This window comes from Tachypleus tridentatus, chromosome 3, assembly GCF_004210375.1.
Source record: "Tachypleus tridentatus isolate NWPU-2018 chromosome 3, ASM421037v1, whole genome shotgun sequence".
Taxonomy (NCBI): domain Eukaryota; kingdom Metazoa; phylum Arthropoda; class Merostomata; order Xiphosura; family Limulidae; genus Tachypleus; species Tachypleus tridentatus.
Genome location: NC_134827.1, coordinates 32,759,284 through 32,772,579, shown reverse-complemented (window position 1 = coordinate 32,772,579; position 13,296 = coordinate 32,759,284). Strand labels below are relative to the sequence as shown.

The 13,296-nt window shown below is 35.8% G+C and overlaps 1 protein-coding gene across 1 annotated transcript in view; it reads left to right on the top strand.

The window, feature by feature from the left end:
• The window catches only part of LOC143245788 (uncharacterized), a 34,446-nt gene that overhangs the window by 9,734 nt on the left and 11,416 nt on the right, over nt 1-13,296 (top strand). Inside the window, exons 4-13 of the mRNA XM_076492043.1 lie at nt 965-975; nt 1,262-1,576; nt 1,872-2,311; nt 2,449-3,294; nt 4,596-4,774; nt 5,626-5,796; nt 6,829-7,091; nt 11,514-11,681; nt 11,915-12,034; nt 12,723-12,848. Coding sequence (XP_076348158.1) covers nt 965-975; nt 1,262-1,576; nt 1,872-2,311; nt 2,449-3,294; nt 4,596-4,774; nt 5,626-5,796; nt 6,829-7,091; nt 11,514-11,681; nt 11,915-12,034; nt 12,723-12,848 — 2,639 coding nt within the window. The remainder of the gene's footprint in view (nt 1-964; nt 976-1,261; nt 1,577-1,871; nt 2,312-2,448; nt 3,295-4,595; nt 4,775-5,625; nt 5,797-6,828; nt 7,092-11,513; nt 11,682-11,914; nt 12,035-12,722; nt 12,849-13,296) is intronic.

The window sequence follows — 13,296 nt, the reverse complement described above, 5'->3', positions numbered from 1 at the left end:
AATCCAACATCAGCATGAATAGTAAACATCTTGAGCCCTCCAGTGGAACAGCGGTATGTCTGCGGACTTACAACGCTAGAAACCGAGTTTCGATACCCATGCTGGGCAGAGGACAGATAACCCATTGTGTAGCTTTGTGCTTAATTACAAACAATGAGGTCCATCATGGCCAGGTGGGTTAAGGCTCGTAATCCGAGGGTCGTGGGTTCGAATCCCCGTCGCACCAAACATGCTCGCCCTTTCAACCGTGGGGGCGTTATAATGTGATGATCAATCCCACTGGTTGTTGGTAAAATAGTAGCTCAAGAATTTGAGATGGCTAGTGATGACTAACTGCCTTCACTCTGGTCTTACACTGCTAAATTAGGGACGGTTAGCGCAGATAGCCCTCGTGTAGCTTTGCGCGAAATTAAAGACAAACCAAACTACTCTACGACAACACGCATAAGAAACTACAATATAAACAGAGTAGAATGTTAAGATTAGCCCTAAGACTTCCAAGTTACGTCCTCATTAGCTATTTACACAAACTGAGTAAAATACCACTACTTAAAGACAAACATTGGTTGAACATTATTACAAAAAAGCAGAAACATGAAACACGTTAACCTTGCCCTTCACACAGTTACATGTGCACCACACAAATCAATATCCCATACATTATGTACCGCAGCCAAACACACAACATGCGCACAGCACAAACGTCCTTTAAGTTTTAATAACTAATCTTATGTGTTTTTTTTTTCTTACAGCTTGGACAGAGAGGATAGGCATATTATTAATCCCGAGGATTTTCTCGGGAATCCAAGCCAAGACATTAACTTATAAGATCCTCGACAATCTGTAACCCTGATTGTGAGCCGTCATTGTTTGATGATAGTTGTCTTAATCCGGGATATCAGGACTGATATCCTAATACATTTATTGAAGACCTATTATAATTAAATGTAATCTCCATTTGCAGAAAGAAGGGGGGTATACTTATACACATATGTGACTTATTAATAATCTTTTGCGATGATTCTTCTCATATGACCACGCAATATATGGATCCAAACGATCCAATGGAACTTATTTCTATATAGCCAGGGTTTTTCAAAAACTACAAACTGTATGGATTTACACGAGAAGGATCGTTACAAAGTTCGCTTGATGCTATAATTTTTCACACATTAATTTTAATCTATTCTGTGTGTTAACAGGAAATATTAAAACAAACTTGTATAATCGTTGTTCATTTATTTATTTTTATTTTCTGTAGGTTCTACGGCCGGTAAAGGTGAACTCACCCAAAAAAGGAACAAACGCAGAAGTTATTAATTATATACCAATCCAAAATCTGACCATATCTGCTCCTTCGGCCGTAATGGTTCCTCCTGGTAAACTTTCTGCTGAGATCTTACCAGCTGGAACAACACCTAACTACGTAACTTGCATCTGGACACTCATGGAAGAAGAAATGATGACTGTATCTACGACGGTAGACAATTTTTTGACGAGTCATTATGTTTTGTACAACATTACTGACGCCCAGGTCCCTAGTCAAGTCCTTGTCGCGGTAAACTGTAGCAATATGGTGAGTTCTCAAGTTCTCGAACACACGTTAGAGTTGGTGGGCAAAATAGAGGCTTATATGTAAACGTTTCTTCAGATGTGATTGGTGTGGACATGCCTGTTGAATTTCGAATATCCATAACGTCAGGATCTAACATAAGCTTTTCTATTGACTATAGAGACCACAACTACGAAAGGTTTAATTACAGTGAAACAGAGGTCATAGGAAATTCCTTCACAACGTTACATTCGTACAGTTTTCCTGGCATTTTTACAGCTTATATAAACGTGGAGAACTCGGTGTCCTATGAAACAAGAATTCAACAGGTCCGCGTACTAGAACCTATTTCTGGTTTAACTATCAAGCCAATGCCACAAGCAAAGACCAGGAGAAGACTTATATGAATGACCAATTTCCGATCAATCTTCCTGTCATGTTTTCAGTTCTCCACACAACGGGCAACAACCTCAAGTACCAGTGGACAATTACAGAAACCTTACCAGCATCACTGACGCCCTCTGTCCAGCACACCTTTAGAACCGGTGGCCAGAAAACAGTGTCTGTTGCAGTGCTTAACGAGTTCTATACAGAAACTGTTACACACACTGTTGATGTTTTAGAAGGTGTAAGCTTGCTTGGATTAACGAATGATGGTCCAAAGAATGTCAGCAATGGTGTGACGTTCACACTAGAAATGGCAACATTGGGAGAGAAATCCTGCATTCTGTGGAACATGGGAGATGAAAGCGCGCTGGTGTATTATGGCAAAGTGAATTCTGATTGCGCTGAAATGATGAACCAATATGGTACTGGAGTGTTTAAACTTTTAGCGCAAGAACTGGTTCTCACGCACCTTCATACTTATGGCTCAGAGAACACTTACTTCGTCACAGTTCGTGCCAAAATCCCGTATCGGAGAGTTCTATTGAGAACGTTGTTGCCGTGACAGTTATAAAGTGCAACTATCCCCATATTCTTATCAGGGGTAAAGGAAGAACTCCAGAGGAACCGTTAGAAATACCCTCTGAGGGGCTTCAACTTCAGAGCACGGTTGAACTCGACTGTGGTAACTCTTCAGCTGTGTATCGATGGATGATATTTAAGATGAACAGGTTTAACGACACCAAGTTTAGTTTAGATCCATACAACGTTTCTTCACTTCCTCAAAGTACCGCAGGATATACCCCATATGTTAATTTGAAAGGATCATCTTTCAAACCCGGTCTCTACAATGTCACCTTGAAGGTAGTGATGGTACAGCATCCACTAGTTTTCCAAAAAGCAAGTATTTTCTTAATCAAACACCCCTCACCTCTTCAAGCTGTCATCGAAGGAGGGAGTGCTCGCACTGTGGGGTTTAATAAAATTTTTACCATTGATGGGATCCGAAGCTCTCTTGATCCAGACGAGCCATTGGAAGAGTACAAAAACGAGTGGACATTTAATTGGTACTGTCACAGAGAGGAAGAACCATTAACTGACTTTTTGATGCAAAATGTGGTGGAGATCCCCGAGATTCTCGATAATTACACTCTACGTGAAGACTTGGGGGGATGTTTTGGTACTGGATCTGGCAGATTAAACATCACCAGCGGATCGTTCCAGCTGGACAGTAGCGCCATGGTGGTTAATACAAGTAACAGTATCCGGCTCGTCATAACCACCCCGACAAATAAGTCAGCGTGGGTGGAACAAATTCTGAATGTTATCGAGGGGGATCCGCCGGATGTGTCAATAGTGTAAGTGTGATGTTTTTCTCACGTATTAATGATATAAATAAAAGTATAAGTGCAAGCGTGAAAAATTAACACAAAGTTTCTAGGGTTGATGACGTATGTGCAAGCATGAAAAATTAACACAAAGTTTCTAGGGTTGCTGACGTATGTGCAAGTATGAAAAATTAACAACAAGTTTCTAGGGCTGCTGAAGTATGTGCAAGCATGAAAAATTAACAACAAGTTTCTAGGGCTGCTGACGTATGTGCAAGCATGAAAAATTAACAACAAGTTTCTAGGGCTGCTGACGTATGTGCAAGCATGAAAAATTAACACAAAGTTTCTAGGGCTGCTGACGTATGTGCAAGTATGAAAAATTAACAACAAGTTTCTAGGGCTGCTGAAGTATGTGCAAGCATGAAAAATTAACAACAAGTTTCTAGGGCTGCTGAAGTATGTGCAAACATGAAAAATTAACAACAAGTTTCTGGGGTTGCTGACGTATGTGCAAGCATGAAAAATTAACACAAAGTTTCTAGGGCTGCTGACGTATGTGCAAGCATGAAAAATTAACACAAAGTTTCTAGGGCTGCTGACGTATGTGCAAGCATGAAATATTAACGCAAAGTTTCTAGGGCTGCTGACGTATGTGCAAGCATTCTATTATTTGCTCAGTTATTTGCCAATTTTAGTTTTAAATTATACATTGTTTCTTTGTATCATTGTTAACCTGAAAATGATCTAGGAAGGTCGAAATGTTGTTCTCTGTTTTATTAGTAAAAGTATCAATACCTATACCACCCATTCTGAGATACATTTTTATTTCAGGCGGGTTTATTATCATTAAGAATAACCTTGTTTCTTATGTTAAATATTATTCAGTACTATTCTAGTTAATGCGCTGGATCATATACAAAAGATGTAATGGTTTTTAAACGAGACCCGAGACTCGATCGCTTTTGGATAGTTCGCTATCCTTCTTCCAAAGAATAAAGGGTATTACTTATTATCTGATTTGGGACAAAGCCGAATGGGGTCATATACCGTCGCCACTGAGGGAATCGAACCTTGGATTTTTGCGTATACGTCTCTAAACTTTCCGTTAATCTATCTGGGTGCTTATTGTTTATTGCAATCAATTAAGCAATTGATACACTGTTTATCTACATTAGCAACTTTTAGCGCACAATTTACAGTAGTGGTAAAAGGCTACTAAAATATGTTATATTACACAATGTAAGAAACTAGCGCTTTTGAAAAGAAATGTTTGAGTTTTTTGTTGTGAAGTTTGAAACACGATTAAGAAGGCTCGTTTTGCTTGCTAGATGTATAAAGAACTGTGGCAAGAAGGTTAATCCATTCAGCGAGTTGGTTTTCATGACGAACTGTACATCGTGTAGCCCGTATCAACGACCTAAGTACGAATGGAAACTGTACGAGTACTTGGTGGACAACAAGACCTACACAGAAGTAACTGGTTTTCAGGAGATAACTTCTCTTACAGGTAACTATGCTCAGTTTCGTGTGGCGGCATGGCAAGTGTGTTAAGGCGTTCGACTTGTAATCCGAGGGTCGCGGGTTCTGAATTCCGATCACACCAAAACATGCTCGCCCTTTCAGCCGTGGGGCGTTAGAGTAACGGTCAATCCCACTATTCGTTGGTAAAAGAGTAGCTCAAGAGTTGGCGGTGGGTGGAGATGACTAGCTGCCTTCCCTCTAGTCTTACGCTGCTAAATTAGGGACGCCTGCGCAGATAGCCCTCGAGTAGCTTTGCGCGAAATTAAAAAAGACAAACAAACAAACAGCTTCGTGATAACCCTTAGTTACCAAACACTGAGCGCACTTATGGAATCCAACTTCAAAACTCGTGAGGCAACAAAGTTAACGTTTGTTTTATTAAGGAAACCGTACAGTTCGACAGCGTGAACATCTATTTTATTAAATGCTCAGAAAAGGGTACATTTCACATCTGTACATTCCCTAAAGACGCGTGTTGCCCGGCATGGCCAGGTGGATAGGACAATTGACTCGTAATCTGGGGATCACGGGTTCGAATTCCCATCCAACCAAACACGCTCGCCCTTTTGGCCATAGGGATGCTATACTGTGACGGTCAATCTCATTATTTGTTGGCAAATAGGTAGCCCAAGAGTTGGCGGAGGGTGGTCTTACACTCCTAAATTAAGGACCTATACGCGAAATTAAAGAAAAATAAAATTTGCGCAATTACAAAATAACACAAGTTTATGAACAAATTAAATAATTATTTGAATTTTTATGGCTAAAATACTGTTAAAATCAGGTCCGTCTCGGAAGTATTTTTAAAATCTTTTTTTAACAAACTTTTCTTTACAGGAACGAAAGCCAAAGGGTTGGCGGTCAAATCAAACAGTCTTAAAGGTGGTCATCGGTACAAACTTCAGGTGGCAGCGTCACTTCCGGGTTATTCTACAGCCTTGACCAACGATGTGATCACTACAGCCCTGCCACCTTACGGTGGATCTTGTAATGTTTATCCACCAAGTGGTAGGTAAATTCTGATTCTAAGAAAAACAACATGGACAGAAATATTACAAGGGCCGAACGTCAAAGTCTTTTTCAGTAATGGAAACTTTGTTCACTCTTTAAAGCAGGAGTTGTTTAGGGTCTCTGTGTGTGTGTGTGGATATTTAGATGTGTCATAGAGAAAACGTTTCCTTATGCTACAACTTCGAATCAATATTGGGAACAAATGTTTAACGTATGGTAATGTTCTACAAAGTTAAATATGGTCCCCCTTCTGTACTTATCTTTTCTGTTGCAATCCATGTCAAATAAACTAACGTAAATTAAAGTGGATCGCTTTTAAATCTGAATCCTCTTCAATGAGCAGGTTTCCATTTATAACTTAGATTAAAATCCACCTTTACTGACGGTCGTCCCTTGGTAAAATTAGTTGTTATTGTTATGTTTGTGTGTTTTGTTTTTAAAAGTTTTCATTTTCTAATAACAAAAGAAACGGTTTCAACAAACACGCTTGTTATTTTCAAGGTAAGAACGTATATTCTTTTAAATATGTTAATTCAGGAGAAATAAGGTAATGGTGCAAATTAATAGCATGAAATTAGTTATTATTTTCATGGTAGGATCTTATATTCTTTTAAATATATTAATTCAGAATAAATGAGGTAATGGTGCGAGTTAATAGCATGAAAATAGTTACTATTTTCAAGGTGAGACTATTATATTTTATTGAATTAGTTTTATGATAAAGCTTATAGGGGGGGGAGAGTACGACTGAAAAGTTAAACAGATTTAGTCCTAACCTTGTATGGCATGTGGATTCTTTAAGATATCAGTATTTAATATTTCAAAACACTTATGTAAATTTACAATCCAATTTTCAGATGAAGAGTGGAAAGTCACTTCTTTTTTCGAAGTGTAGAATAGTTTCGGGTTGTTAAATAAACAGTTTCTTCATGTACTTTGGTTATACCAATAACAGGGGTTTCGTAGAATTGAGTTGGAGACACTGTAACAAAAGAGCTCATTAAACATGTCGCCATTTTATTTTCTTAGGCGCGTCTCTTAACACAACATTTGTGGTACAGTGTGAGGATTGGATAAATCCAGAAGACGATACAATGGACAATCTTGGCTACGAGCTGCTGTACAAACCCGTAAATAAGACAAAACTGGTTCTTCTGTACAGTGGAGCAGATGCTGTTACACCTGGTTTTGTTTTACCTCCTGCCAACATTACAACTGGTTACTCAATGGATCTTTTGGTTCGGATTAACCAGCCATTCCACACGTATGCAGAAGTGAAGCTTCAGGTTCAGGTGTGCTTAACTTGCTTTACTTTCGCTTAAAGTATTCTAAGGTTCAAATGGAAGTTCATTAACTTCTTCAGGCCTATTATAACCAGGTGGTTAGGGTGCACGACTCGTAATCCGAGGGTCTCGAGTTCGAATCCCCGTCATACCAAACATGCTCTCCCTTTCAGCCGTGGCGGCGTTATTATGTGACGGTCAATCCCACTATTCGTTGGTAAAAGAGTAGCCCAAGAGTTGGCGGTGGGTGGTGATGACTAGCTGCCTTTCCTCTAGTCTTACATTGCTAAATTAGGGACAGCTAGCACAGATAGCCCTCGAGTAGCTTTGTGCGAAATTCAAGACAAACCAAACGAAGCTTCTTCACAGCCAATTTCTTTCAAGAATAAAAGTTGCAAAGAAAAATTACTTTTTTTATGATCACCCTTCCCTTACGCTTGTCAACAATGTGTCGCTAACATTGTGACACAGTGTCACAAGAGGATCGCCTTCACGCGTCTTTTCAAGCTTCATGATGTCCTAATGTAAAAGTTTAGCAAGATAAAACGTTTATTTTGTTGTTAAGCGCAAAGCTACACGAGGGACTATCCATGTTGTCTCCCTCCGCAAGAATTGAACCTCCAATTTTATCGTTAAAAGTCCACACACTTGCTGCTGGCCAGTCGTGTGTGTGTGTGGGGGGGGGTGATAAAAAGTGAGATCGTTACTCAAACACAAACTTATGGTGGTCTATGGTGAAACAGACGTAAGTTTACGGAATTATAACACAAAATCAAGGTTTCAAACCACAGATAGTAAATTGCGTAATTTTATGCTACCAAAGAAAGTAACAAACAAAATATTCTGTACGAAGAATCGTATACATTGACTTAACATCAACCTGAAAAAATGTTGAACAAGAAAGTACAAATTGATACTTTTAGAATTAAATTAAAAAAACACAAAGGATCATTCTTGATATTCATAAATATTTGAAAAAAAATCACTTTCAAGATGTCCCCAAGTAATGTATAAAATAAAAGTTAGTAGATCTTGTTTTAATTATACTATATTTTTTAACCTGTTCATTGCTGTAGACGAGATAATTCGTCCAAGCCGATCAGTAACACAGTGCCACGGACAAGTTAATTCGTTCTCAATAATACCTAACTTCAACGCTGGATGTCAGCACCATATGTGCATTTGACCTACTTACAAATTGTTTCACTTTCGATCCAAAATGGCGTCACGAAAAAGTTACAAAATGAAGAAGCATTAGAGTTGTATTGTAGCAGCTGAAATACTTGGCAGTCAACAGGTTAACCCTATTGAACTGTGTGAACTTGAAATATAATCTTTTAATTCAATGTCTTTGTTTCTCCAACTATTGTCCTGTTAACGTAAAGTTTATTGGTATAATAAAAACGCTTGATTTCCCACAAAAGTCTTCTAGTTAACACTACTTCCTTACATCTATTTTTTGAAACTAATATAACCCACAAGCCCTAATATATCATCTTTATTCTGCTTCCTAGAATAATTTTTTTTCCCTATGATTAGCCGAGAGCAAATCACATGATACATTTTCCAGTGTTATCTTGAAAGCTGGGCAGCATATAGCATCAATGTTACAGATTTTGTTAAGTTTTAAAGACTTTCAGTTACGGGAAACAGAAACTGGTCACTGTTACTCTCTAATACAATGGTTTCCAACTAGGGGTGCGAGATAGCATTCCAGGGGATGCGAAATAACATTTGTTTTGGCCACCTTTATTCTTAAATAAATAATTACAGTGAGGGGTGCGAGATCATATTAAAATTTTTTAGGGGTGCGGGACATAAAAAAAGGTTGGGAATCACTGCTCTAATATAATCCAAAACTCTTCTTCATTTATCTTTCAACCTAATGTAATCCATAAATGATTCTATTTCATTTGTCTTCTTTAATCTAATATAATCCAAAACTCTTCTTCATTTATCTTTCAACCTAATGTAATCCATAAATGATTCTATTTCTTCTGTCTTCTTTAATCTAATATAATCCAAAACTCTTCTTCATTTATCTTTCAACCTAATGTAATCCATAAATGATTCTATTTCTTCTGTCTTCTTTAATCTAATATAATCCAGAACTCTACTTCATTTATGTTTCAACTTAATGTAATTCATAAATGATTCTATTTATTCTGTCTTCTTTAATCTAATATAATCCAAAACTCTACTTCATTTATGTTTCAACCTAATGTAATCCATAAATGATTCTATTTCATCTGACTCCTTTAATCTAATATAATCCAAAACTCTACTTCATTTATGTTTCAACTTAATGTAATCCATAAATGATTCTATTTCATCTGACTCCTTTAATCTAATATAATCCAGAACTCTAGTTCATTTATGTTTCAACTTAATGTAATCCATAAATGATTCTATTTCTTCTGTCTTCTTTAATCTAATGTAATCCAGAACTCTAGTTCATTTATGTTTCAACTTAATGTAATCCATAAATGATTCTATTTCATCTGACTCCTTTAATCTAATATAATCCAGAACTCTAGTTCATTTATGTTTCAACTTAATGTAATCCATAAATGATTCTATTTCTTCTGTCTTCTTTAATCTAATATAATCCAGAACTCTAGTTCATTTATGTTTCAACTTAATGTAATCCATAAATGATTCTATTTCTTCTGTCTTCTTTAATCTAATATAATCCAGAACTCTAGTTCATTTATGTTTCAACTTAATGTAATCCATAAATGATTCTATTTCTTCTGTCTTCTTTAATCTAATATAATCCAGAACTCTAGTTCATTTATGTTTCAACTTAATGTAATCCATAAATGATTCTATTTCTTCTGTCTTCTTTAATCTAATATAATCCAGAACTCTAGTTCATTTATGTTTCAACTTAATGTAATCCATAAATGATTCTATTTCTTCTGTCTTCTTTAATCTAATATAATCCAGAACTCTAGTTCATTTATGTTTCAACTTAATGTAATCCATAAATGATTCTATTTCATCTGACTCCTTTAATCTAATATAATCCAGAACTCTACTTCATTTATGTTTCAACTTAATGTAATTCATAAATGATTCTATTTATTCTGTCTTCTTTAATTTAATATAATCCAAAACTCTACTTCATTTATGTTTCAACTTAATGTAATCCATAAATGATTCTATTTATTCTGTCTTCTTTAATCTAATATAATCAAAAACTCTACTTCATTTATGTTTCAACTTAATGTAATCCATAAATGATTCTATTTCATCTGACTCCTTTAATCAAATATAATCCAGAACTCTAGTTCATTTATGTTTCAACTTAATGTCATCCATAAATGATTCTATTTCATCTGACTCCTTTAATCTAATATAATCCAGAACTCTAGTTCATTTATGTTTCAACTTAATGTAATCCATAAATGATTCTATTTCTTCTGTCTCCTTTAATCTAATATAATCCAGAACTCTACTTCATTTATGTTTCAACCTAATGTAATCCATAAATGATTCTATTTCATCTGTCTCCTTTAATCTAATATAATCCAAATCTCTACTTCATTTATGTTTCAACTTAATGTAATCCATAAATGATTCTATTTCATCTGACTCCTTTAATCTAATATAATCCAAAACTCTACTTCATTTATGTTTCAACTTAATGTAATCCATAAATGATTCTATTTCATCTGACTCCTTTAATCTAATATAATCCAGAACTCTAGTTCATTTATGTTTTATTAATGTAATCCATAAATGATTCTATTTCATCTGACTCCTTTAATCTAATATAATCCAGAACTCTAGTTCATTTATGTTTCAACTTAATGTAATCCATAAATGATTCTATTTCTTCTGTCTTCTTTAATCTAATATAATCCAGAACTCTACTTCATTTATGTTTCAACCTAATGTAATCCATAAATGATTCTATTTCATCTGTCTCCTTTAATCTAATATAATCCAGAACTCTACTTCATTTATGTTTCAACTTAATGTAATCCATAAATAATTCTATTTCTTCTGTCTTCTTTAATCTAATATAATCCAGAACTCTAGTTCATTTATGTTTCAACTTAATGTAATCCATAAATGATTCTATTTCATCTGACTCCTTTAATCTAATATAATCCAAAACTCTACTTCATTTATGTTTCAACTTAATGTAATCCATAAATGATTCTATTTATTCTGTCTTCTTTAATCTAATATAATCCAAATCTCTACTTCATTTATGTTTCAACTTAATGTAATCCATAAATGATTCTATTTCATTTGTCTTCTTTAATCTAATATAATCCAAAACTCTATTTCATTTATGTTTCAACCTAATGTAATCCATAAATGATTCTATTTCTTCTGTCTTCTTTAATCTAATGTAATCCAGAACCATATTTGTGGTTTTGAGTAACGAATGTAACAATTCCGTTGTTTTCTTGGCAGGTCAAGGAATTGGAAATGGATCTGGACAGTTTTACCTCCATGAGTAATTCACTGGAATCAGATCTTAACAAGATGATCTCTGAAGGCAAACTGCAAGAAGTCACACAACACGTGACTGCTTTGGCAGCTCTCTTGAACGATATGACGTTTTCATCACCCACATCCACAGTAAGTTTATTAGGTCATATAACTCAACTCCGCTTTTATTATTGTCTCGCAAAAGTGTATGTGTTTGCATCTGGTAAATCGGGTTTTTTGAATACAACGTTTTTGGTCATGCTTAGATTTTACGTACCGGAACCGGAAATTGACTTTTATGTATTTATTTCTTTTATTTGAAAGAATTACATTGTCAGTTGAGCAAAATTAGAGATATTTAGACACATTGTTTTACATTTTAGGAATCCGGTACCGAAGGGGTTACAGATGGCTCCAGCACTATACTAACAGGTACATCAGGAACCATTTGGACAACAGTGACCTCTGAAGAAAGAAAACTTTTACTGGAAAAGAAAATGAAAGTAAGATATGTTTATCGTTCTCTTGCTTTATGGATTGCGTTTATTCTTTAGTACATATTTTTTGTATATATTTTCGGATTTGTCTGTGTCCGAATTTCGCGTTTTCAGCTTATGCTAAATTTGAGTTTGAAGGTTAAAGCTGAAAGTACACACATCTTCAATATTTGGTTACTCTCGTCTGTTCGTTTATTTGTTTGAAATTAAACACAAAGCAGCACAGTGAGCTATTTGTGCTCTGCCCACCATGGCTATCGAAACCTGGATTATAGAGCTGAAAGCCCGCAGTTGTGCCGCTGTGCCACTGGGGTGCTTGTCTGATCGAATGACGGACTTGAATGTTACTTTTATGGCGGATTGGCAGCCTCATATTAGGGGTCGTCTTTTTGTAGGAACAGATTGGAAGTAATAAAACTTCTAATGTACAGTTTGTTTGTTTTTGAATTTCGTGCAAAGCTACACGAGGGCTGTCTGTGCTATTTATTTATTATTATATTTTACGCTAAATGGTAATTAATTTTAAGTGACGTATTTTCCATAATGATTTTGGATATTTCTATCTATTTTGGTTACCGTTGTACAAGTATATATAAGTCCAATACACCAAAGCCACCGACCAGGATACGCCGGTATTTTATATGTAAACAAAAGAAAGATCTTCATGGTAGTTTAATGTCACACGTGTTTACAGATGCGAGAAGCCATGATGAAAACATTGCAGTCTGTAGATGTCTCCACAGCTGAAGGTATCAGATTGATAGCTGGTGTTCTTCCAGTTGTAACAAGTGTTCCAGATGAACTCTCTCCAATGGCTCAGGTAAAACGACTTTGTCTCAGTTTAGAAACATCGTCAAGTATTTATTCTGGAATCACTATGTTGTTAATGTAGGGTTTTAGGAAGGTACGTCATTGGTTGTTTATTACCCTATTCATTCTTCTGATTGGTCGTGAATTATTGTATTTATTTAATTATTTTACTTGGTATGAGGTGTTGTGGTGGTGTATTATTTTGCTTAACCTGAAATTGATTTAGTCGTGTTTTAAGAGGGCTAATAAAACCATACGCAATCTAGTGAAATTCGTTAAGAAACAGCGGGCTATGAACGACTTAACTTTGACTTATTTTCACGTTTTACCTTCTAGTGTCTTTCTCTTAACTCAGTAAAAATCGCCCATCTAGTAAAATCGGTCAAGTCAAGGATATGGGCAGCTTGTGAGAAGCCCAAATCTGATTCAATGTGATTATTCCAGCAGATTCGAAGTTT